The sequence below is a fragment of the Papilio machaon genome, chromosome 14 (genome assembly GCF_912999745.1).
Source record: "Papilio machaon chromosome 14, ilPapMach1.1, whole genome shotgun sequence".
In the NCBI taxonomy this organism is placed as follows: Eukaryota; Metazoa; Arthropoda; class Insecta; order Lepidoptera; family Papilionidae; genus Papilio; species Papilio machaon.
The window spans coordinates 856,756-884,240 of NC_059999.1; the positions used below are offsets into that span (position 1 = coordinate 856,756).

Genomic DNA, 27,485 nt, shown 5'->3' on the forward strand with positions numbered 1-27,485 from the left:
GCTTTGTTACTCTGCCCTAACGAATGTAGCCAACTACTCTACGGGATGAGGATGACGTAACGACGTCGACTTCAGCATCCTGTAAACTATAAAATGTATTGTCATATTTAATTTTGAACATCTTCAATATATTATACGTCAAACGAAACCTCATACTAAATTATTCAAACTTTCGTAAAACATTATCATTAACTGAGCGACAGGTCGCGTCCGCGAAATAATATCAGTCCCACTCACCCTGATGAAGGGCCCACGATGGGCTCGAAACTAGTCGGTGCCGACACCGGATATATATACGTAAAACCTCATACTATCAAATAATTTGACAAACACAAAAATAGGTCATTTGCCTGGTGATTCATACTTGCACAATTTAACTGTGGCAACATCGGCCAAGTAAGGAGTTTAGCATTAAGAGCAAATACACCATGTCAAGGTCTATAAGGCTATATTGGGCCGTGCATCTGTAACCTACGACAGATCACCTGCGTTAACCTGTTCTCTGCAGCTGTTCTTCGCTAATTTATATTGAAAAGTTGTTAATATTATTTACAGAGAATTAATTTAATTATTTCTTACAAAAAAGTTGTCATATTAGGTAAATAAAATATTTAAAAAAAGTTATAGTTTAATCTTTAATACTGTGGGCTTTCATTGACAAAGTATTAAAAAATTATCGACTGATACAAGAGTTTCAGCAGTGTAACCATATCAAATTCCTATAATTACATTTCGACATGAATTCGTGAAGACGAAATGAACAATGACTGTTAATACATCGTTACATTGCTTAACGCCAACAATTAGTGTGTAGTTTATTATAGGTGCTATTATCTGGTTAATAACTGCTTGAAGATAGCAATTACATCATCAAGTAATTGTAAAGAACTCATAATTGTTTTACATTTATTACGTAACCTTAGAGGAGGTTTAAAAGTAGCGCCAGTGTTAGCGTAGTTAATTAAATAAAATAAATGACATAACTTTATTCAATAAATATATTAACAGATGAAAAATTAATTATAAAATCGATGCTTTGTCTCGTTTTTTAAAGTTATTTCACTATTCAAGTTTTATCAATCACATTATTAATTCAGAGAGTGGAGCTGGGTGCGGAGATAACGTGCAATTGTAATAGTTGATAAATTGGATCTCTAATAATAGAACTATTTAACATCCAATGAAACAAGTATAAGTAAAATAGAAATAAGTATCCATGTTACTAAAAGAAATACAAAATTTAAAAAATCATATTTCATGCATGTCTATCTTAGATTCTTATCTAAGATAAGTAAGAATCGTGAACGTAATCTGTCTTTAATTTCATTTATGCACTAAGAAAAGGTTCACTTTAAGATGACTAATTGTAAATTTTTCTCGCATCGCCTCATGAAAAATATCACTATTGTTTTATTAATGAGGATACGTCAACTAATCTTATTTATGACGTAATACTAATTTTCCACAATTACCATTAACTTGCTATGTATTATCTGATTAATTTTTGTATATTAACAAATAAAGTTACAAGGGCCTTTTTAAATTGTACAGTAAAGTGTACAGCGGCGTAGCGAACGCGCGCCGTAAAACTCTTTATCGTCCGCACAAAACATCGCAAGTTATATTTAGGGTTGCCAACTTTTAATAAACGTAGAACCGAATACTAGCAACAACAAATAATTGATGACCTTGTCAATCCTTGACTTCGTAAAGAACGACCAAAAAACTTCGTCTAATGATTTATGCCGATCAAAACTTTGGTATAAAACTCACAGCAAATAAGCATTATGCAAACGAAAAGAATTTGGAGAATAAAGACTTCTAATTAGGAAAGAGAAGGGGAAGCGACAGGGAGGGAGAATGTATAGTAATAAATATTTTTTCTACATTCCCTTCCGTACTTTAAACCTAGGCAACACATATGTTACCTTCCAATACATTGCAGTTTGCGATAATCGCTCGTTTATCACCTTGTATAAAATTTGGCAGCCCTTGTTATATCTGCCGTGACAAACCAGAGGATCGAGATAGCCTCTGATAACGGCAGTGCTCGCATTATTTCTCCAACGTTTGCACGTTTTCTGATAACGCAAACAAAGCCCAACGAAAAACAGTTCATTTTCGAAATTAAAAAAAATAAAGTAAATGTCAATTTTCCCGCGCAATGTACCATAGTGTAATGTGTTGTTTTTAATCTGAACATGGCAAAAGTGCTGCAGACTTTGAACGCGTATTTGCTTGATACGTCCAGATGTTGTAGTTCGGTTGACAGGTTGAAACATTTCTGTCTTTGTCGCAAATATCAAGGAGATGAGGTATTTTAAGATTTCATGTTTTATATGTTGTGTTGTAATTCTTTTCAGTTTAGTATTTTTTTCTCTCTTTGGTTCGATTTTTGTCGTAATATCTGTTTTTTTTATTATTTACATCAATTCACAAAAACAATTAACATCGCAACGAACATTGTCCATTGAAGTGAAAATATCGATATTTTTAATTAAATCACAACTGTCCAGTTAATAGAAATTGTACCTCGAGTCCAGTTGTAAAAATATTTACCATTAGCCTAGTATTTACACTGCAACTGCACGAATTTGAAATAAATTTTTTATTTTGAGCTAAAACTTGTCGAAATGGCAAAATTTTCACAAACTTTCGTAATCAAATATCGAACTGCAAATTTTCACTTTGCGGTCAGTTTGAAACTATATTTTGATTTACTATTTAGCTTTCGAAATTTTCGTTTTATTTACACAACTTTATTTACTTAACTTAATTAGTACGCAGTACATATTTGCAAGAATAAACATAAACATTGGACTAAACCACGAAGGAAAAATTGGAAAACAAACTATGGTTACCAAGGACTTCCTCAGAGGAGATTTCTTTCTGACACTCGGAATCAAAAATTTTTTTTTTCTCATTCTAAATTTTCACAAATGGACTCCCTTACTTACAATTAAAGGTGCCCTTAGTGCGATTGTAAATGTACACAGGTCATTTTTGATTCATTAATTAAAATGTATCGAGACTATCTTTGACACTTATTGTTACGATAGACAATCGTGTCAGAGTATCTGCCGCTGTCTCTGGTCTGTTTTATCTGTTTGTATTCTGCATCCACTTCACAATTCCCACGCCGTTACCGTATCAACACAAACTTGCCTCATTCAATACAATCGTATTGTTTGTAACACCATTCAAGACATTTCACCTGAATTTTATTAATTCTAACTACAATATGTCCTATAGAATGCAAGTTTCAATGTCAAATTGACATGACCATAGACAGTGTGTTTTGTTTTAAAAAGATAACTAATGTTGATGTGGCCTTTTAACACGTTTCATGCCACTAATATTACTTCGTTTGAAAGTGAACTCGCCAGACGAGTCTGTGGCATCGAACGTGTTAAATAATGCAAGGCAACTTCTGCTATTAGTTATTATACATATATTTGCATTCGTGACTGGTTTATGTAAGCAATTAAAATTACGAGTACAAATAATATCGATTAAAACCTTGTGCATTTTATGTTCGTTTTAAAAATATATCAAAATTTAAGCGAACAAACGGTCACCTGAATTTGACACAATGCCGAATTGACCACTGCCCATTGGCAATTGCAGATGCGTTGTCTACCTTTAATCGACAGAGGAGACGCAAAGAAAGAGAATGTTTCCCCTTCCTATCCTATCCTTATAAGAAAAAGTTGAGAAGGGAAAGAGGACTAAAATTAAGCATCAGAAACGTTATCTTGAAACAAGAAGATTAAATATTGCGTTAGAGGCAAGAAATTTGAAATCAGTAACGTCGGACGTTCCGATTCCCATAAAATATTTCCTGGTTGTCATTAGAAAGTTTAGCCATGGTTACGTAAGGTAATTATTTATTAATGATGTCAGTTAAGTAACAACTGCATCACGATATTTTATAATAAAGGTTTACTATTATGACTTCCTTGTGAAACTAATCGTTGTTATACGTCCCCATTGAGAGGCTAGGAGCCTTTTTTTTTTTTTTTTTTTTTTTTATAGTCAGGAAATGCGTTTACGCACGCCTACGCCGGGCTGTGCAATGGCGTAGGGAGTGTGGGACTCGCCGGCCACAGAAGGTGACAGGAATACCCACTAAAACCTGACTGCCCTCTAACGCATTATGGCGGGCGCCACGGGAACGCTTTAGCTTTCTTCCGTGGCCCCGCCTGCGAGAGGCTAGGAGCCTACCCTAACTTAGGGATGACTAGGCCATAGTCAATTACGCTGGCGAAGTGCGGGTTGGTTGACTTCACACATATCTTTGAATTTATTCTCTGATATGCAGGTTGCATCACGATGTTTTCCTTGATTGTAAGAACGTTGGATACATATGTAAATCGAAACTCGAAAAACACATTGGTACATGGCGGGATTCAAACCCAGGACCATTGACATTGCAAGTCAAGTGCTTAACCCCTGAGCCACCGACGCTCTATTTATAGATTATTGTTTGTTAATTCCATTGTAACATCCTGTAGCCTAAACGACTTCAGAAACCGATTTCATAAAGTGAGATGTCATTAATTTCTACATCTGATTGTCACAGTTTGAATAGATGGATGGATGAATGTTTGTTAGAATGTATTTCTAGAACGGCATAATGGATCTCGATTAAATTGGTCATATATGTAGAACATAGTCCGGCAGAACATATAGGCTACTAATTAATTTTTTTTTTAATACCGCGTGAACGGAGCGAGTGACAGCTAGTAATTAATATAAAACTGCAGCAGTAGATTTACTATATTCTTACCAACATCGCTACATTATAAATACGGAGATCATTATCTGTGCTATCGAATACCGATAACTCATACAGTATCAATATTTCGAAATCTTGTTATATCAACACTTTAAAAACTGGAGATAAAATATTATTAAAGTTTTTGAGTTCTTTAGTGTCTTTCAAATCTAAATAATTATTCTAACGTATTAACTAATTTGTAATAAGTAAGTTAATTTTCGTTTTTATGTCAGCAAAAATAAGATATTTTAGTTTATTTTATGTTGAACACAAAACTTTGTAATTTCAAATGCCTTTTCAATTGATTCTAAATACGTCATAATATATATTTTTTAAAATCATTGTGTTATAAAGTAACTAGAATTTTGGTTGAATTACTTTATAGTAACAACGAAATCTTGTAGTTTTGACTCTATAAAATGAATTAATATTTAGTATAGTGGAATTTATATTGAAAATGTATTATCAAAAGGTATTAAACGTTGTAGCGACCTTGCGGGCCGTGCTCGCTCTAATGTAACATTCTATTAACGAAACATTTGACCTTCCTTAACTCAACATAGTTTACTTAGATTTAAAATTTACTTAAATACACTCTAATACATAGACCAGTAATAAATAAAAAAAAAATCTGACTGGATAAAACACTCGGAAGATGTTTACGAATCAAATGCAATTTAATGAAAAATTGTTAAAGCCGTTTGGGCTACGGAATGTCACTGTGGGATTCCAATTTCGAAAAACTCACCAAAAAGAAATTGTTATCCCACTCTTTTTTCCTTGAAAAAGCTGAGGCATGTTTTTGTAAAAACATTTTAGCAGTGGAAACACGGTCACACGGTCCAAATGGCTAAAAAGAAACTCATTTTTTTTAAAGTTTGGTACATATTTGATATATCTGTACCTATTAGATTGGCCATCGATGGTGTAATTATTTATGTATACATATACAAAAACATCATTGTTATCCAAAGTAAGCCTATTACAATACCAACTTCCAAACATATGTGGAACATTCTGACGCAAGTACGTATTGTGCGTCCAAAACGTATTGCGACATTTCGTATAATTCACTCGTAACATATTTAGATAGGTGAATATAAAGTTAAAACAACACTAGGTTCTTTTTATAAAATTAAGTTGGTAATAGCTATTAATAGTTTTACTAACCTATTCCGTTTACTACTTAGGTATTTTCAATCACGGATACCTTACGATGTTCTTAAATTTGTTTACGAGTATAAAAAACAAATAGTTTGAGCCTAACATCTAACGAGATATTTTGTATAGGTAAAGTTATAGTTGTAAGTTTTTGTCCTGATGTATCGAAATTTGTGGAAAATAGATTTTTCTATCTGTCACATAACCGATGGTTGATATCATTGTAACGAAGAATTAATTTGTAACATTTAGCTTACAATCGCATACCAGGAATGAAAAGCACGTGTAATTAATTATGCTGTCGTAAATATTGAAAGCGGTCGTGACCGGCTTAAAGCAATAGAATGATCATTCGTCATTTCCGACAAAAAGCGTACTGTGATTAACCGTGAGGTTCTCTGTAGTGCGTACGTCACGAAGGCATGGCGTCGCGTCAGAACTGGATAGACCGTTAGCCATAGAGCAAAGAACGTTGATCATAGAGTGTAAAGTGTCAGCCATTGAGCTATCGTGATCTAGAGTATGGTGTCGTCGTCGCCGCGGGCGCAGGCTCGCTCGCAGCATGACGTTGACCCAGAAAGGATAAAGGCCTATTCGGTGAGTATTGTTTGTCCGAAACATGTTCTCCCACGGTATGATGCTCTTGTTTTATGACAATATATATTTTATGTACTAGATACTCTATACAGTAAAAATGTTGGTAACCTCGATAATAAGCGCAGAATAAAAAATAATATACTCACAGCACTGCCTAACGACAGATTTAAGCGACCATTGAACTAAAGCATTCGTTACTACTTCATATTTAATGAGGTCCCTCTTAGAAACACACTAATTTTTTTAAATTTTAACATTATTTGTACTGTAAAAATTCCTTTTTTCTTTTGAACATTTATCAATTTTGTGTCAAACACGTGCTTGAAAAATCTGTAGTACCCCGTACTACAGATTTTTCAAGCGTTAGAGATATGGGGAGTTAGATTTGGACTTCCTCCCCTTGCATGCAAATGGTAACACTAAAAACAAACGGCGTGATGAAGTCTTTGGCAGGAAAAGGCAGGAATGGCAGGCAGTAGTGTCCGCTCCGTTGGGCATATCGTTCATTGCACACCGGAATGTCAACGCTACAATAAAATATGCTTCACTGGATTGGCAAGGCTGTGACCTTAGACAATTCAGATTTATTACATCGATTAAATTATAAGTTCTAGTCTAAAATGAATCGAGACTCCAAAAGTGCTGAAAATATTTTGATCTTGTGTACAATATTAAACACGAGTCATATCTGAAAATTAAACTATCTCTCGGTTTCGCTTTTAAAGTAAATATAATAACCGCAGCGCAGTCTAGTTTAGCATTCTGTTAGAACCATACCCTTCGTTATTTGTACAATTATTAAATTAAAGCGCATTCGTTTTGAAGCGCCCGAGGTCGCGATTTACTCTCTTTCCCACAGCTAGGGTTCCCACTTTTAATAAAGATCCATTGTAATATATTGAAAACTGAGTAAATCATTAGATAATTATTAAGTACAGCGTCAAAATGGTAGAAAGTAGATTAATTAATAAAGTAAATGTAAACAAAGAAACAATGTTGTTATCTATTTGTTCAATTATGAACTTTTTATTAATAAAAAAAAATATTTCGACGAATTTGACAACCCTGGACACAACGTTCAGTGACGCAAGTGCACTGACGTCATACGCCTATCGCCATCTCATTCGCACACACTAAGGCTGTGTTATTATGTCGCTGCGAATTCATCTTGCTATTAATAAATTTTTAATTATAATTGAGTTAATTAATGATTCATTTTGTGCTCGAAGATTGGCAATTATTTTTTTTATATTTAATGGCTATTGAAAAAAATATGTGTTATGTGTTTTGAGATCGTCAAGCATCAATGCCTTAGATGTTATAGCAACCGCAGGGTTCCACTGCCAAGACAATTGAAGACGACCGAAAATATTGTCATTGTTTTTACTTCGTAATTTCGCATGTAGAAATCTATGCTTAAATTCGCTTTACAACAAAAAAGGAACGTTTTAGAGAGAAAAAATGTTGTATAAAATGTTTTTGGATAATAACAAATGGAGATAGGAATATAATTAACTATTTTAATCTTTCATGTATTTCGGATTAACAAATACATTACACAATAGAAGCCCTGTGGGTGCAATCAATTACAGAAGGAATGCCTTCCTCGTGCCGAATCGTGATGTCATCACTAAGTCTTAACTTCAAATTGAATAATGTGGGGTTTCGCTACGAGTTTATTAGAAGCATTGCGTTACGTAATTGCTATGATCACTGACCTCTATAAATGGACTGGCTATAAGATGTAATATTTAGTGCTTATTTGATTATCGCCATTTTGGCGCTGATAGTAGCAGTTTGGAGCGTCGGTGGCTCAGGGGTTAAGCATCTGCAGATCCAGGGTTCGAATCCCGCCGTGTACCAATGTGTTTTTCGATTTACATATATACATTTATCCGACGTTCTTACGATGAAGAAAAAACATCGTGATGCAACCTGCATATATCTGAGAAGAAATTCCTTGATATGTGTGAAGTCAACCAACCCGCACTGGGCAAGCGTGGTTGACTATGGCCTAGTCACCTCTAACTTAGGGTAGGCTGCGAGCCCCTCAGTTGGGACGTATAGTAAGCTGAGATGATGATGAGTAGCGGTTTGTACCGTTAGTGTGATTTCGAACTTATAATATAGAAATAAGTAACAGTCACTTAACATCAACAGGCTTTTAGCTGAAACAAAAGCTGTCATTTACAACTTACATAAAAAGATCCCACTGATCGTAGGCCCCATTAAAAATGTGTTATATTAGGTCCTTACATATGAAATTGGCGTTTTGTATGGGAGGAACAAAAAGTCGAATATTTTTTAATGTAATATATTTAATTAATCAAAGTATGAACCATTATTTTCTATGCACTTTTGCCATCTCATAGGTAGTTCATTGATCCCTTTACTAAAAAAACCAGTCGGACGGGAATCAATAAAATCTTTGAAGGCGATTTGGACTGCCCCATCGGAGTTGAATTTTTTCCCTTGCAAGAAGTTATCCAAATTTCGAAAAAAATGGTAATCTGTTGGAGCAAGGTCCGGGGAGTACGGAGGATGTCTTAGACTTTCCAATTGAAGCTCTTCTAATTTAGTAGCCGTCTGTTGCGTAGTGTGTGGTCTAGCGTTGTCGTGAAGCAGCAGTGGCGTGGAGCGATTGACCAGCCTAGGTTGTTTAGCCGCTAGCTTTTCCATCATGGTTTGCAATTGCTGACAATAGACATCAGCCGTAATAGTCTGGCCAGATTTGAGAAAACTGTAATGAACAATACCGGCACTAGTCCACCAAACGCTTACAAGTAATTTTTTTGGGGGTAATTTTCGCTTGGGGCAGGATTTGGCTGGCTGGCCAGGATCCAACCATTGCGCTGAGCGCTTCCGATTATCGTAAAGAACCCATTTTTCATCACAGGTAATGATTCGGTTTAAAATACCTTCATTATTGTGCCGGTTTAGTAATGTAACGCAACAGTCGACGCGCGTTTGCCGGTTTGCTTCAGTCAATTCGTGAGGTACCCACCTTTCAAGCTTTTTAATCTTCCCAATTTGCTTCAAGTGAATTAAAACAGTTTTATCACTAACATCGCAGCCTGCAGCTAACTCGGACATGGTTTGCGATGGATCCGCTTCCACAATAGCCTTCAACTCTTCATTATCAACTTGAGTCTCATGCCGTCCACGGGGCTTGTTCTGCAGATCGAAATTTCCAGAACGAAAACGTTGGAACCAAAAACGAACTGTGTTTTCTTTTGCAACACGACCGCCATACACATCATTCACCCTTCGAGTCGTTTCCGCAGCACTAGTGCCACGGCGGAACTCGTACTCGTAAATAATGCGATATTTTAAGTTTTCCATTTTGTAAAATGAGTGACGCAAACAGAAAAAAACAGAAGAAAAAAAACAAATGAATGACGGTCATCGAACCACAAATACATGAGTCTATAGCTGTACAAATTTGAATTTGGAATTCCTTACCAAAGAGGAGAAATTCGTGATTAAAGTGGCCAGTACGAAAAACGCCAATTTCATATGTAAGGACCTAATATTTTATATTAACGTATTCTTCTCTTCCAGGAACAACTACGTCAACGTAAAGAGGCTGAGGAACGGATCGCCGCACAAAATGAGTTCCTTCGTACGTCACTGCGCGGCTCGCACAAACTGCAAGCTCTCGAGTCCACTCCTGGAGGCACTGCATTTGTCAATGATGCCTACGAAGAGGATATTGATGAAGTATCACCATTATATACTATTATCGGTAAGTAAAACTACTGAAAATTGAAGACTAAAATCAATATTCGATTTTTGAGATTGGTCAGTTTATTTTTGTATGAAACGGTGTGCAAAAAAGCAAATGGTGCTTATGACTGTGATTTTTTATTACCGAAATACACATTAAAATAATTGACAACAGTAAATGAATTTCGCATTCAGGAAATCAATATTAAAAAAAACTTAAACCATAAATCAAAGTAGTACAAAACGTTAGAAGTCTTTCCCACATTCCGTTAAGGTAAAAGTTAAAAAAGATAACAAGCTGCTAATGAGCTTTAGCTACAATAAAAGTTAATTAATTATTTAGCTGCAGAAACGCTTTGAGCGCTATGAGAACCTTTGACTAAAGAGAAACGGACTAAGCAAATTATCCGCTTTTTTTCTTAACTCTGTCACTTATTGCGTAGGATGACGCCAAGATGATAATTAGATAACTGCATCTCATGCCGTCAGGTAAAATTGAAACGTCTTTATAAATGCAGACTCATTCAAAAAATGACACTCACTAATCGACCACATAAGCGAGCAAGTTTATATTAACCCCTCGTTCTGATTTGATAGAGGAAGAAGCGCGCCTGACAGGTCTTGTTTCTTAAAAGTCAAAGATAACGGATGTCTTTTACTTCTATAATACAACATTTACTGTTGAGAAATATCCTTTCCAATTAAAATAGAGCTCGAGAAAAATATATCTTCATTTCTCAGTAAAACACGGAATTATTATTTTCACGTATCCTCGAACAGTTGTAATTGTTAACGTTAATTTTTAGTAAGCAGTAGTAAGTAAAAAAAACAGTGCAAAAACAAAAAACAAAAGCAAAATCAACAAAAAAAAATTTTTAGAGAATCTCTTGATGTCTCACCGAACGATCGTGAATGACGGCCTTGTGTAATTTGCAAGGCAATTTGTAAAGACTTGACAAATTGCAAAACTGTGCCACTTTGTGAACGAACTCGCTCGATATTCAATTTGGCGACATCTCACAATTCGTCAAAGCTTACAATATGGCGGTAATCACATTGAATCAATAACACATACATTGACTTCGATGTTGTGTTGAAGAGCTCATATCATTTTTCATATTGAAAACGATAAGTATTTAAAATAAAACAATTCGTCATACTAGATATCAGCTGATAAATGTGATAAGCTTTCTCGATAGCAATGATAAGAGATAACAATCTTCTGATCTTTCATATACTAAGGACTATTGGGGACAATATTTTCTGGTTATACCTTAATTCCTCTAAGCGTACGAGTATATGTTATTTATGATTATCGCATTTTATCCTTGTCACCGTTCTAGTCAATAAATAACATTGTCTCCTAATTCTTCCTAATTTTACCGAATATATACCGCATACCCGACCTCACGTGAGTGGGAAAATGCCAGGGATATGAATGCAAAAATTTCATCTTTATATGCCAAAAAACCGGACTACTAAATATGAATAAATTCAATTATATGAAATGTAAAAATGTAATGATAAGATGAGTCTGTACTAAGAGACGTAAGCTAGTTTTGTCTTTGGTTGTATATTATAAAGCAGAAGTTCTAATCAATATCTATGTTGCAGATTACGAAGATGTGATAGCGGCCCTCTCGCGGCTGCAGTCAGCACTCCAGGCGGCGGGAGCGGTGTGTGCGGGGGCAGCGCGGGGCGCGGCGGGCGCAGCGACGCTGCTGGCGGCGGCGGGAAGTCCCCTGCGCGCTGCGCTGCGCACGCGCTCCGCCGTGCTGCGCGTGCGACCATTACCTCCACCTGTCGGCCGCGCGGGAGACAGGCTTAGAGATGTAAGTACACCTAAAATTATAAATCACTTGCTGTCACCCAAATGCAATTTAAAAAACGTAACCTCCTCTGTAATCTATGTTTCTAATTTCATTAATATCCAATGAACCATTTTGGAGTTATTTTGTCACATTTAGTAAGATTCAATCGATCGTACTATACGACATATTTGTCGATAGTTCGATCGATTGATGATGTTATTTGACCACAATGATTTTAATTTTAATTATTGTTCGTGATTATTAGTCTGAAATGCTTTAATCTTTGCTTTCTGAGATCAAAATCTCTGTATAAAACATATTGTGGTCTCTGTTTTGTCAAAGATCATGAGAGGGAAGAAGACGTGTCGACAAAGAATGGTCGTCCTCGTCCGTCATTCCGATTTTAATCAAACATAGTAAAAGCGTCACTCACAAATTAGTTTTCCGATTGGAATTTTCCGAATCTAATACGAGAAAGAGGACGTCACCAGTTCACGACAGACACGAACCAAACCCATCTCGTCTCTCGCGTTATTACAAATTTTAAAGCTCCCCGAAGGAAATACTTTGAAGAAATGCGTTTTAAATAGTGATAAATATTTATTAATTATCGTGTCGTCGTTTACGGTAACATTAAATGTCGGCCAAATTATTAAAGTCAAAAATATGAAGTTAATTCACAACTTAACTACATAACTTCTAACAGCTACACTAAGGAAAGATTTAGTGAGGGAAATCCACACAAAGGATAACTCTTGGGTGTGCGAGTAGTAAAAAAAAAAAACTTTTAAAATTGAACTTTCAAATATATTTGTTATTTGGTCTCTGAATTTCACAGGAGTCCTAACACTTCATCTTGCAAACTCATTACGCATGCATTACATTATACTGTAAAAGTATATGTGTACTGAAAGTTTCCACCGCCATAAACGGAATAAAAAGAACTTAAGGGTTTAAATAATTTTAATTTATTTAAATCGATTTGCCGAACATCAGAATGAAATACAGTTGAATAAAATGAAATCATCTCAGAAAATCTAGCAAAAATTGCTTCATAGAACATAGATGTGGATACTTTTGCACGGTACTTAAGTGCACTTACAAAACGTGATGCCTTAAGTAGGTCTTGTATGTGCTCAGAATGTTAAACTTTCTTGTCATTTTTCTCTTAAGAATTCTTTCTGTCCGTCTGAAAAATCACTTAAGGACCGTATACCAGTACGACTTAGGGTCCTTCAAGAAGCGAGCGTATCACCATCTCAAAGGCCGGCAACGCATTTGCGATTACTCTGGTATTGCAGATGTCCATGGGCGTCGATGAACACCTTGGTGTTCCCGCTGCTCGTTTGCCTCCTTCTCTTATAAAAAAAATATATGGCGCTTACTCACACACATCCCCGACGTGAGGCCTAAGTTAAAGGTAAAACTAAGTACGCTGGCCTTTTGTAACCAGTCTTCGTTACGTTGATATGAAGAAGAGATTTGTGAAAGTATTTTTCATACACCTCATAGGGGTAGTATCGGGAAACATGGTGATATTCCGCTTAATAATTCATAACCATTGACTTATAAATACTTATAACATACTTATGAATGTGTTCGGTTGTGTTGTGTTGTCAGTGTATAGACTCGCTGCGTCCCCTGGCGGCGGGCGGTGAGAGCGCGGCGCTGGCGGCCGAGCTGCTGGCGGTGCTAGGCAGCCTAGAACTAGAGAGCCTGGCGCAGGCGCACGACCAGGCCGCAGTACTGCTCGACCCCGCCTGCTTCTCGCGCAGCAACAAACATAAGGTCAACTAGAACTGATCACGTGTCCCTTAGTTTGATATAATAAACTGAAAATTGAAGAATATTAGCAACATACTGCAAAGTCCTTCAAGAGAGTATGGTTACACATTTCTTGACTTAAATATGAACTTCCTGTTGTGTTATAACAATCACAAGGTAAACGACGTCTTTTGTGTGTTAATATTTAATTAATAATTTGCAGACTGGAAACGTGGATCACAAGAATGGAGAGAAGTCGCTCGCGTCCGACGACACCAGCGAACAGATCAAAATCATCAAAATAGAGAAGACTAACGAACCACTCGGTAAGACATCCAGAAATAAGTATCTTCTTTTATAATGTATTACTTTTAACGATATCAAATTACCAAGTATTAACTTAACATGTAACTATGATAGTAATAGAAGAGAACTGAATCATAGAAAAAAACATTCAATATAGTCATAAGTTTCCTTTGCCTAAAACCCTTTTGATTTCTGAAAAAAATACCCTCAACAGTACAGGTGTTTTGATGGAGAACACGTTATTAAATTAAATATGTGCCGCGGGGCAGAAGTCACTAAACACTTTAGCTCTGTAGCCCGGGGTGACTTAATTCAATCTCGCATGCACTGATATCACTGTGTGTAAATTGTTCTTGGGGTTGTGTGTGGATTTTATAGAACATTACACCATAAAAATTTAACAATCATAAAACCGATGTTTATGAAGATTTTTTTTAGGACAGAAAATTATACAATAAATAACGCCGCGTGCAAAAATAACACACTAAACCAAGATAACAGTGATTGGAAACTTCATAAATCTTATAAAATGAATAAGGTTTTCGTAAACTCTATCCGTTATCTTCTCCTAAGCTATAGAACAGATTTTAAGACAGTTTTCATATATCGACTTTGTATCGAAACAAGTTACGACGTAGTCGATAGTAGTATAATGCTCTGGTGGTTTGTCTAACAACATGTTATGTACGTCGTTCTCACTCAGGTGCTACAGTGAGGAACGAGGGTGAAGCGGTGATCATAGGCAGGATAGTGCGCGGGGGCGCCGCGGAGAAGTCCGGATTGTTGCACGAAGGAGACGAGGTAATAAAACATCTCATTATTAACGATGAAACGCTAACCATTCGCTATTTTAGATGTATCTGTTGGGTGAAACTTACTAATATTTATTGAAATCATACCAACAAGACTCTAGGCTTGTGCAAGGATAATGTCCATATTAGTTGTATGGCAGGTTTCGAACCTACGATTACGCGATATGATGTTCGTACATTTAACAATTAAGTTATTGGTGCTTCAAATAGTAGTTATAACTTGTGAGTACATTCCAGCTACTTGAAGTGAACGGTGTATCAATGCGAGGCAAGTCAGTGCACGAGGTGTGCCAGGTGCTGGGCGCGCTCGCGGGCACGCTCACCGTCGTGCTGGCGGCGGCGGGCACGCGCAGCACGCAGCCCCAGCGCGCCGCGCACCGCGTGCTGCACGTGCGCGCGCACTTCGACTACGACCCTGAGGACGATGTATATATACCATGTCGGGAATTAGGTACGCTATACCAAAACCAAAAACACGACCACAATGAAACTATGTCGATAATGTCTCGTAGTATACATCTTTTCAAATATCTTGTCGGCTCAAGGACATGTGCGCGCTGCACAGTGTCTACTCTTGCATCACTGTACGCAGCTACTGAGATGTTCCGAGCTGGCAAGATGTTTAAAATCCTTTATAACACACACGTATCAATGAATTGGGCACTACTTTGTTGTCACAGATAAATCAGAATAAGATTATGGTGTTCTTAAATATGAATTACTCTAAATCTGTATATATCTACAGTAAGATATTATATATTGTTGCAGGCATAAGTTTCCAGAAGGGCGACGTGCTGCACGTCATCAGCCGCGACGACCCCAACTGGTGGCAGGCCTTCCGCGAGGGCGAGGAGGACCAGACCCTGGCCGGCCTCATCCCCAGCCAGGCCTTCCAACACCAGTCAGTACACAAACATACTCTCTCTTATGTTTCTGCTGACGTAAAGTATGAGATATTAATCTTTGTAGCAATCACATGGATCATAATGCATGTTGTTTGTTCTTCAGACGGGAGTCAATGAAGTTAACTCTAGCGGGTGAGGCAGCAGCTCGGGACAAGCCACGCAAAGGTGGTACACTACTTTGTGCCAAGAAGCCACCGCGCAAGAAGAAGGCCAAAAAGGCCACCAGCGAAGCCGGATACCCGCTCTACTCCACAGCAGCTGGAGAAGGTAACAATTATTACACAGCTGACACTATTTGACAGGTTACGTTTCTAAAAATACATACTAGCAACTCCACTCAGTACTTATTTCGTTACTAAGCAAGTCCCTTAGTGATTTTTCATATAAATACTTTAAAAGACATCATTTAACAAGTGAATGCGACTCTTAGTTTTGTTATGTCGTAAAAATGGTCCTTCGACGCAAATTCATTTCTAAATATTAGAGATAGTAATAATATTTTTCTTACTGTCCTCCTGAAAGCCATTAAATGATCCATATAGTCTAGATTTAGTATAGGAAATGCTCAACTTCGACTCGTAAGAGATAGAGTTAAATATAATGGTAGTCGAAGAGGTACTTCAGGAAGAAGAAGTAGGAGAAATATTCAGAAAGTGACTGTTTAAGTAGTCAATTAACTCGTGCGAAAAAATGTTTGCTTAGTGCTCGCTTGAATCATAAAAGAATGGTCCTTCGATGCGGATAATTAGTACATGCGTGTGTACTTTGTAGAGTACGAGCAGGAGGAGATCCTGACGTACGAGGAGGTGGCGCTGTACTACCCGCGCGCCTCACACAAGCGGCCCATAGTCCTCATCGGGCCCCCCAACATCGGCCGCCACGAGCTGCGCCAGCGCCTCATGGAGGACGCCGCGCGCTTCGCCGCCGCAGTGCCGCGTTAGTCTTACACTTACATACACATACACATACACATACAACAACTCATACATTGTTCACACACTCCTGTCATTGAGGATCAGTAAGACAAAGTACCGGTGATAGCAATTTCCTGCAGAGACATTGCTGTCGCTTAAAAGAATTCGACTCGGGATGTACCATAACCTTTCATCAGATACAGCTGGTTTATTTTCTTCGATCATTAAAAACACTGGCAGGGTATTGTTCCCTCGGTCGTTTCAGTTTATTTTTCATGTACATGTATATACTATTTGTACGTTTATATAACGCGTGTACCCCCGTGTGTAGACACGTCGCGACCGCGCAAAGATCACGAGGTGCCGGGTCAGGACTACCACTTCATCTCGCGCACGCAGTTCGAGGCTGATATATTGAATAGGAAGTTCGTCGAACATGGAGAGTACGAGAAGGCGTACTACGGTATGTAATAACAAACTATAAATGTAAAAGTGTGAAAAATCAATTACACAATTAAACTTTACTGTAATTTAATTAAAAAAAATACGGATCAATCAACGTTTCAACATGTGTTAACTCTTTTGGAATAAAATAGGGACATTATTTTATATAATGTATTTAAGAGTTAGTAACATATTTAGTCAGGATCTATTCAAAAATACAGTTAACAAATTGAATCTATAATTGCAGGCACATCTCTGGAGGCGATCCGCGAGGTGGTGAGTTCCGGCAAGATCTGTGTACTGAACCTGCACCCGCAGTCTCTGCGGCTGCTGCGCGCCTCCGACCTCAAGCCCTACACCGTCTTCGTCGCCCCGCCCTCGCTCGAGAAGCTCCGACAGAAGAAGATACGCAACGGGGAGGCCTTTAAGGTACACACACCCACTCAACTATTTTGTAGAAGTACGCAAGTAAACTTGGAATAGAGTAAGCGAATCCGCAGTAATTTAAATGGCGGCGTTCGAAAGATTGATCCGAAAACTCAATAAAGTGAAGCATTTAGTTGTTACGTTTTGACATAAAAACAGCGTATCTATAGCGTGGCTTGAAAGACAAAATGTAAAAAATACGCTTTTAATAACCTAAAAATTAAACGAAGTCTTATATATATTCTAGGAGGAGGAACTAAAAGAAATAATAGCAACAGCGCGAGACATGGAGCTGCGCTGGGGTCACCTGTTCGACATGATCATCATCAACAACGACACTCAGCGCGCCTACCAGCAGCTCCTCAACGAGATCAACAGTCTGGAGCGCGAGCCGCAGTGGGTGCCCGCGCACTGGCTCAAGCAAACCTAGCGCCCGCACACTAGCGACACCACCGCTATCGATAACTACCATACAGAGAAATCGATTATACGATTCGGTATATCGATATTTCGCAAGCTGTATCGAACCGCACAGCGAATGGTTTTACATTTGCTCGCTTATTTAAATGGGCGCGAAACTCCGCCTGTCAGTAGTGATGTGATCAGTGATCGGTGCGAACTCGATGTAATAAAGTTTAGTGATGTGCTCCCAAAGCTACCTTGTTTGATTAAAGGTAAACGTTTGGATTTGGAAACCGGTTTGGCTGCGCGATGCCAGTGAAAAACCGACGAACGAGTCGATATTTCGTGTGTAACGATTATTATTCGAAAATCGAAATGAATATGCACGGAAATGGCATTTTAATACCGAAAAAAAATTTTTTTTCATGATAAAACAGAGTCGAAACATTTAATATATGTATTATCTTATTACTCTATATAAAATTTATTTATCAAAATTAATATGAGATACAAAATCAAAGTATAATATCATCTTTATAAGCTCACAATGGATCAAATCAAAGTCTTCCGAATATTCCGTTTTGTTGCAAATGTACCATTTCCGTGTAAATAGCGAGGAATGAAAAAATATATTCAGTCAAGACAGTTTAATGCAATAATTCGCTCCGTGGTATTAATCTAGGATTTAATAAAATCTCTATTTATCGTTTATAGATAGCAGGTTCGAATTTTAATAACAAATATACTGCCTTATTCGTAAACGTTGTAAAAAAATAAAACTGATGTTAACATTCATTTAATTAGATGGAAAAATGCGCTAAGTCCAAAATATTAAACGCATATTTTTTTTTAAATAGATTGAAAGAAATGTTATGTAAAAATGCAAACATCATTTCGTTTTTAGCAAATTATGTCTATTTAACTTTCCTAAAGAAACTTGAGAAAAGAGTATCTAAATTGTTTCTCTTCAATTAAACTGAATAGTGAAATTAGAGTGGATGTAGGAACAACCTATTTTTTATTTTTTACATACAGATGCTACTTTTTTTTTTAAACCGTAAATTTTAGTGATGTGCCTTTAATTAATTTAAACGTCAAAGATTTAAACATAAACAATAAAGCAACGGAATTTATAGTTTTATAAAATAAGAAAAAAAAACTTTTAACCATAAACTTGTCTATTGTCAAAATTTATACAGTAGAAATAAAAAAATATAGAATTTTTCAAAAATCATAAGTAGATAGCCTTTGTGAATTTCTCTTCCTAAGACGAAAGACATTTCTCTTTCGAATAGAAAATTTAAATCATTGAAATAAATTTGACTAAAATTATATCGCTATAATAGTTAGTAGAAAAAGCAATATTTTATATCCATGTAATCTCCTACTGTACAACGACATATCTGTTTTTATATTAAAGTAAATAAAAATTGCCAAATAAAACTCCTTTTTGTCAAAAATACTATTTTAATGTAACCATATTTTTCTCAAAAATTTTTTCAAATTACAAATTTTTATAACAACTACAAAAGAATATGCATTATTTAAAACTGCATTTTTGGTAATAAAAAACAGCAACATTTTGAAATCAGCAGCCAAGGTCTCAAACCTTTTAAATATTTCGAAATTGCTTCACTAATTTTGTAACGTCACAAAACATTTGTCATTTACCTAAAATATGAATAGAGATTTGTTACATTTCTAAATGTTCTATTCAATATTATATATCTTGTATTCTATTGAACTGAACGAATTTTGTGATTATTTTATTGGAAATTTACCCAATCCTAGTTTTAATCAAATCTGAATTTATTAGAATCGATTACAATAATATTGCTGTACTTAATTTGTTTATAAAATAATATTTTAAAAACTATTTATAAATCATATTTTTAAAAGTCCACGATTTTTTAATTCCATTAACGTATAAGTAGAAAAAAATGTGCATTCCAAATGACATAGTGCCAAATACAAAATGGCCGCGATAGATTGCGGGCGTTGTATGAATTTTTCATTTGACGTTATCACAATTTATAAACTAATGATGTTTATTTTTATCGTGTACGTTTGTATTATCTCGGATAGTGACCACTCTGTTGTGTGATTTTTGGGATATAGTGTAATAGTGTTTTTTAAAAATGATTGTGAAAATGCGTTTTATTGTAATTTGTAAGTTATTATGTATTGGAGTATAAATTCAAATATAGCCTGTGGAGGTGCTAAAATTGTTAACTGTTTTGTTCTATCTTGTGTACCTATCTTAATTGTTGCTCGGAGCGCGCATGAGACATGTCATAATGTTCATGTGTCATACAAGCAGGGACATGGCAACATTGCTTCATGCGCGCTCTCTTGCGAACACAGACTTGTCGGGATTTCACAGTATTGATATTATCTAATTTATAAATAGCCTTGTAAATAATATTAACAATTGAATAAATAATGAATATATTATAAAAACATGTTAATAGAGAACAATTCTGTGTAAATAATAGAGTACCTATTAAATTTAATATCATAAATGTACTTTCTTTTATTTTCTACTTTACCATACAAACCAAACTGAACCACAAAAAAATGCAACGATAATGCCTCAATGTGATTTTACCTTGTGACCTTAATTCGAAACCTAAAATAATGCTCGAAAAAATATTAACAACTATGGTGCTTATCCGGCCCTTTAAGAGAAACGATGATATCACGTTTAGTTTTGTCACAAATAGTGTATAACCTGCCCATGCATAGGAAATGATAGTTTCTAGGTAGGTAAGCATGTAGGTTTTATATATTTTCTGTCAGAATTAAGCGCGGTAGCAATAACTTTAGTGATGCAACGGATGTCTGTTTCCGTTTCCGCAAGTGCGGAAGTTCCGCGTGCTTTTCAACATCCGTTTCTGCTTCTGTTTCCGCAACTTTTATAACGGAGATAAAACGGAACTTTACGACGGCTGAGAGTTCCAAATGCGCAGCGCGAGACGCGCAGTCCGTGCGCGGCCTTTCAGCACTTGTCGCATTTGTTTGTTCACGTACTTTTTTTGTGAATTTAAGTGCGTAATGTTTTCTGCTGCTGTTTGAAACAATCAGTTTCTCTTGCTGGAGTTAACTGTCTAGTTTTTGTCCATATAAAATTTGACAACTGGCAAAATGTGACTATTTCATACTTACGAGTTATTAAATGTACTTTTGAATAAGTGATAACCATGTAATATATCATCATCATTATTATCATTAGCTCACGATACATCCCCACTGAGGGGCTCGGAGCCTACCCCAAATTAGGGGTGACTAGGCCATAGTCAACCACACTGGCCCAGAGCTGGTTGACTTCACACATATCATTGAATTTTTTCTCAGATATGTGCAGGCAGCATCACTATGGTTTCCTTCACCGTAAGAACGTCGGATAAATGTACATTTGTAAATCGAAAAACACATTGGTACATGGCGGGATACGAACCCAGCCCCTGCAGATTGCAAGTCAAGTGCCACGAGCCACTGACGCCTAATAATTATATCTTTTTCTAATGTAGATTTGGTGTATTTGATACTTAACACATTCACTTTTTACAAAATAAAAAAGGTAACAGCTGGGAGCCAAAACTTTTTACGGCGAATTTTTATTATTTAATAATATTTTTATTTTTAAGTTTTAATATTTAAAAGCCTCCGTTTGTCAACACGTATTTTAACTTATTGCAGCACAGTAAAAATACATACATTGAAGGCTAAAGGACACCGATATCCAATGCCTTAATAAATTAAAAACGAATACAAGCTGTTTTTACCAAAATAATAAACATTTGTAAATATGTTTTTTTTTTCATATTATTTACACTTCTGTTTCCGCATCCGCTTCCGTTTCCGTTTCTGCTAAAATTTATTTTTGACATCTGTTTCCGTTTCTGGTTCCGCTAAGACACTTCCGTTGCATAACTAAATAACTTCACTAGGCCAGATATATTTGTTTCACTATACATACAGTATAACCAAAGATCTTGTGACACTTTTTGGATTTGTCAGGGCGACGCTAGTGTACGCGGCCGATGTATTATCACGACCACACAGAAGACAGACGTGAAGTAGAAGCAATTCCACATTTCCTCAGTAAAAGGAAATAGTGTCAAAGGAAATATTCCCTTTCTATGCGTCCCCTTTTCCGTCGATTAAAGGTAGGCAACGCGTCTGCAATTTCGGATGTCTATAGGTAGCGGTTGTTTCGCTATTTTTGCAAATTAAATCTGCCTCTTGCTCGTTTGCCAACTTATCTTTAAAAAAAAGAGAAGTAATGAAAAAATTAAAATGATTTATTGGCTTAACAATACATTGTACAAATTTAAACTAGTGTGGGGAATTCCATTTAAGTATCCAGTAGGTACTTGTGATAGGAAGTCCCGCTCTTCCATGTAACTACATTATGAAAGTAATGGGAAGAGAAACATGAACATGACCTTTTTATCATATTTTCAGATACAATTATTTCGCGGAACAGTTCTGTCTCGTTTTAGTGTCACTGTTAATAAAATAATGTCTAGTAGGAAAAACAAACTGCATCTTCGTAGAAAATTCATAATGAAAATTTTGAAACCATAGACAATTTTGGTTTTAAAATTCAGGTCACAACTCTATTTGACATCTGTGACCGTGACGTTTACATCTGACGTATGACATTTTACCTTCTGTTTGTGTATAAAAAATTGGAACGGAGCGAAAGTTGACATTAAATAATTTATTCTCAAAACTCTATTATTTATTTGTATTCTTTTTCTAAATCAATATGCCTTCTATGAAGGTCGAAGGTGACAGTGATGGGGACGGAGATATGTCTGGCGGGGATACTGAACGATCTGGCGGGTCTTCTAGGGGCCCAGATCGTGATTCCAGTGCAGAAGAAGCTGATGAACCGGACTCCGATGACTCCTCGGAGATGGACGAGAGTGAGTGTGAGCGACGGCGCAACGAATGCCTTGACAATTTGTGTAAGTTGACTTGACGTTTTGAGGTTATGTTTACAAACATTAGAGTACAAGCTTCTGTTTTTCTAAGACAGGTTCTGGCTTATTGTATTCTAATTTAGATAACTTAGCAGTCATCGGGAATAACGCAGGATATTACAAGCCTGAAAATTTTACGATTACGATTCGCAAAAAATACCTTTAGGCGTCTATAAACACAATAATTTGTACTGAGAATTTTTAAGTTTTCCCAAAAAGTTATCGTTGGAGATGCTATTCGACCTCTTTACATAACTGTATCAATGTTTAGTTACTATTGTGTATGTTTATTTATATTGTTTTTTGTCAGTAAAATTTTATTTTAAACTCTTATTACACTCTTATTAAACTTGTATGTCAAATACAATTGTAACATTAACTGTACTATTCTAGGTCAAAAGCACTTATTTATCTTATGAAACATAATAAGAAATCTGCATTTCTTGTTGAAAGATAAATTATATAATTATACTTAATTTGTAATTTATGGATTTCCAGCAAACTTGGAGCATCAGTTCTCATTACTGAGAGAACAGCTGTACAACGAGAGGGTGAAGCATGTGGAGTACCAGCTCGCAGAAGTCCGGGGTGGCCGTTCACAGGAGTACTTAGGTCCTTTGAGACGATTACAAGAGAATATGAGAGTTAGGTATGTATTGTTAGTTAATTTCATATCAGAATTAAAAGGTATTGAATTATAATTGGTAATTAACATAGCATTTTAGGTCTTATTACAAGTTGAATTAGATTGATATTATCTAATATATTATCCTAAGTTGCCAATCACACTTAATCAAAGACATGTGACTTGATAAAAGCCAGAATTGTCAACATAGATAATTTAAATAAACAATAACACACTTGTAGTTTCTCTAACATGAAGATGCACTCTAATACTATTAATCAATGATAATAATCTTCAGATTTAAAGCACCGAACCGAACCAGAGAGAGTTATTTTTTAATCATCATCAGCTCACTATACGTCCCCACTGAGGGGCTCGGAGCCTACCCCAAGTTAGGGGTGACTAGGCCATAGTCAACCACGCTGGCCAAGTGCGGGTTGACTTCACACATATCATTGAATTTCTTCTCAGATATGTGCAGCATCACGATGTTTTCCTTCACAGTAAGAACGTCGGATAAATGTACATATGTAAATCGAAAATCGAAAAACGCATTGGTACATGGCGGGATTCGAACCCAGGACCTGCAGATTGCAAGTCAAGTGCTTAACCCCTGAGCCACCGACGCTTTTTATTATTTTTTAATGATTTATAGTTATTAATCATATAGGATTGAGGTTGCTGGCATACTGAAGCAGATGCGGATTGAAAACATCAAGCACATTTACGATGCTGAGGAGCAAGCAGCGCATCAACATTTCAAGGTAAATGTTATTTTAAATATTCTAATAAATTAATTAAGAACAGCATAACACATATGATCATCTGGTGATGGCACCAACTAGTTTCGAACCTATCGGGGGTCCAACTTCAAACCCAAGATTATGTTTCACGAAAAGCACTTGTTGTGAAAACTGTAATCCTTTACTATATCTGTTACTTGTAGTCATTCTGTAGAATAACTAGTTAATAATTAGTATGTATTTATTTTTAACTAGTCTTAGATATAAATAACCAACTAGGTAGCTAGAAAATAGATATTGACAGAACAAGCATATTAGTACAGATGAAAAAGTAAGACAGTGGTCTTAGTAAATGGTCTCTGTGTGTTTCTTTAACTATTACTTTCTGAGGTCACAATCTCTGTATAAATCTGTCATCTCTGTCATTATTGGAATGTGGATTTTGGTCTCTGAAAACCATTATATACTAGCTTTTACCCGCGACTCCGTTCGCTCGGAATAAAAAATAGATAACGGGGTAAAAATTATCCTATGTCCGTCTCCTAGTTCTAAGCTACCTGCCCACCAATTTTCAGTCAAATCGATTCAGCCGTTCTTGAGTTATAAATAGTGTAACTAACACGACTTTCTTTTATATATATACTAGCTTTTACCCGCGACTCCGTCCGCGCGGAATAAAAAATAGAAAACGGGGTAAAAACTATCCTATGTCCGTTTCCTGGTTCTAAGTTACCTGCCCACCAATTTTCAGTCAAATCGATTCAGCCGTTCTTGAGTTATAAATAGTGTAACTAACACGACTTTCTTTTATATATATAGAGATAGAAGATGATTTTAAAACAACGACTTGACAAATGCATTGTTTTTGTTTATGATATGGTTTTCTTTCAGATAAGTGTTCTTTCAGACTATTCTACATCTATACCAAATTTCAGTAATAATTTTTTTTAAAGTTAAGATTATTTATAACCAGACCCGCTCTTGCTTCGCAATGTTGGCAATGGATATACATCTGATCTTTTTTCTGTCATATAGTATACCCCCCATGACGTCCCGGTTTTTTACAGGACGAGACGTTCGCGAGCTGATTTTTTGCAAGCACTTATTGTTTGTTATCGTGATATCTTTTAAACTATTTGACAGAATTATATACTGTAAAAGATAATATTATATCTACATAAAATTTTCCTAATAACGAACACATATATAAAATTAAGACCGAAAAAAATTGCGCAAAAAAAATCACACCCATTTTTGACAAAATGACATTTTTTAATTGCTTTTTTTTGAAGCAAAAAGTGTTTATTGTGACAGAATCTTAAAAAATAACAATATGCCATCTCCGAATTTTTTGTAGAACTTTTTGAGATCGTTTTTCGTTTACATCATTTTTATAACAGTCTAATATGTAGTTTAACCGACGTAAGTCAAAAAAGACAAGTTTTAAGGGGTTCAGAAATACGCTATATCTCCGTACATTAAAGTTTAATTACAATTAAGTATGTATATAAACCATCCGGATTACATAACCTACATCATGGTGAAAAATGTATTTTGACCGGTTTCTCAGTTTAGCAGAACATTTGAGGCAAACAGTGGTCACGAAAAGCGAATTTAATTTTTAAGATTTAATAAAGATTGAGCATTTTAATTCTCAGAAACGACTTTTAATAGCGGATAAAGTTATTTTTATATTATTTTAAAGCATTTTAATTTTATCTTATTTTATGTTGCAATGAAATGACGTTTTTGGCAAATACACTTTGTTTTCAATTGCTGTTTCATGATTCACTTCTTAGTTCAGGTTACGTACAATAGATGGCGTTAGTTGTAGCTGTCTGGTTAAACAAAATGATGGCGTAGCAGTGCACATTTGATTTTATTGTCTACTTTGCTGATTTAGCACTTTTTATAAGCTAGATTTTTTTTATTTATTTATGATTTGCCTTTTTCATATATTTTATGTTCTTAGAAAATGGATTTAATTACTAACGTACTTTTTTTACTTTTATGAGCCTTGAAAGGGAATCCAAAGCATTTTTTTCATTACTTAAACCAAAAATAATTCGGAATATTGTGTAAATAATTACGATATTAATTTAATGTATTGTATTATTTAATTTACATTCAATAAATATGCGACAGCAAATTACTTAATTTGCTTAACATTTTTTTTTAATGTTTACAAACTAAAATGTCAATCCAAAGTCCAAGGATAAACATTTTCACAGTGTTATTTCAATGTTTTTTTTTTTAAATGAATAATTTGTTTGCTATGAATGTAGCTTAAACGAATTAGTTAACAAATTTTCTTATGCTATTATTTATATTAATTATAATTTAATCGTTATAAAAAACCGTTATCAGAATTAAGTGCATTTAGGTCTTGCCTAACCAAAGACAGTCCAACCTGGATAATTGGTAATCTAAGGGATCGTATTTTTCTTGCTTATAGAAGTTTCTCTCTAACTCGAGTTTCTCGCTTATGGAGGACGAAACAATGACTCTCGCTTATAGAGTTTTATCCAAACTTAACCAGGTTTGATAGCATATAATAGCTTTGTTTCTATAACTGCGACTTATAATGGCTCACAAATAAAAATCAGTACACTCTTTAATTGTCCTTTGCCTAATACTTATGGTGAAGAAAAACAGTTATATGTGCACAAATCTGAGAAGTAATTCAAAGATATGTGTGTAGTCAACCCGCACTGGGTCAGCGTGGTTGACTATGGTATAGCCCTTTGATTCAGTCTGAGTTCCTCCCTGTGAACATAAGTTGAGGACGAATATAATGACTTTCAAACGACCTTGCGTGAAAATGCGTTGAAATCTTTCGTAAGTCTTGTGACAATTGACAAAAGGTTTTATGCGAAAGTTTTATGACATTTCTAAAAGAAAACTGAGTTAAACAGTAGTTAAAGGGAACTTATCTTCGTCTTCTTCTTGTGTCTCTCCACTACTGGAAGTTGACCGTCAGCTTAGCGTTATTAGCTTAGCCAAGACTTCTTCCTACATCCAACGCGTCTCTTTCCTGTGGTTTTGCCCATCATAATGAGTTGGAGAAGATGGTATTTC

The 27,485-nt window shown here is 35.8% G+C and overlaps 2 protein-coding genes across 5 annotated transcripts in view; both read left to right on the top strand.

Moving 5' to 3' along the window:
• Positions 1 to 18,488, top strand: part of LOC106710081 (protein PALS1) — a 105,547-nt gene extending 87,059 nt beyond the window's left edge. For all 4 annotated transcript variants that reach the window (XM_045680966.1, XM_045680970.1, XM_045680969.1 and 1 more), the window contains 12 exons: positions 10,100 to 10,283; positions 11,879 to 12,096; positions 13,696 to 13,863; positions 14,063 to 14,165; positions 14,849 to 14,946; positions 15,195 to 15,408; positions 15,726 to 15,858; positions 15,966 to 16,129; positions 16,634 to 16,798; positions 17,108 to 17,239; positions 17,468 to 17,649; positions 17,894 to 18,488. In XM_045680966.1, coding sequence (XP_045536922.1) covers positions 10,100 to 10,283; positions 11,879 to 12,096; positions 13,696 to 13,863; positions 14,063 to 14,165; positions 14,849 to 14,946; positions 15,195 to 15,408; positions 15,726 to 15,858; positions 15,966 to 16,129; positions 16,634 to 16,798; positions 17,108 to 17,239; positions 17,468 to 17,649; positions 17,894 to 18,076 — 1,944 coding nt within the window. In that variant the 3' untranslated portion in view covers positions 18,077 to 18,488. The remainder of the gene's footprint in view (positions 1 to 10,099; positions 10,284 to 11,878; positions 12,097 to 13,695; positions 13,864 to 14,062; positions 14,166 to 14,848; positions 14,947 to 15,194; positions 15,409 to 15,725; positions 15,859 to 15,965; positions 16,130 to 16,633; positions 16,799 to 17,107; positions 17,240 to 17,467; positions 17,650 to 17,893) is intronic.
• Positions 18,489 to 22,718: 4,230 nt separating this feature from the next.
• LOC106710079 (breast cancer metastasis-suppressor 1-like protein) overlaps positions 22,719 to 27,485 on the top strand; it is a 58,897-nt gene continuing 54,130 nt past the window's right edge. The window contains exons 1-3 of the mRNA XM_045680890.1: positions 22,719 to 23,024; positions 23,538 to 23,688; positions 24,335 to 24,428. Of these exons, the coding sequence (XP_045536846.1) occupies positions 22,823 to 23,024; positions 23,538 to 23,688; positions 24,335 to 24,428 (447 nt within the window). The 5' untranslated portion in view covers positions 22,719 to 22,822. The remainder of the gene's footprint in view (positions 23,025 to 23,537; positions 23,689 to 24,334; positions 24,429 to 27,485) is intronic.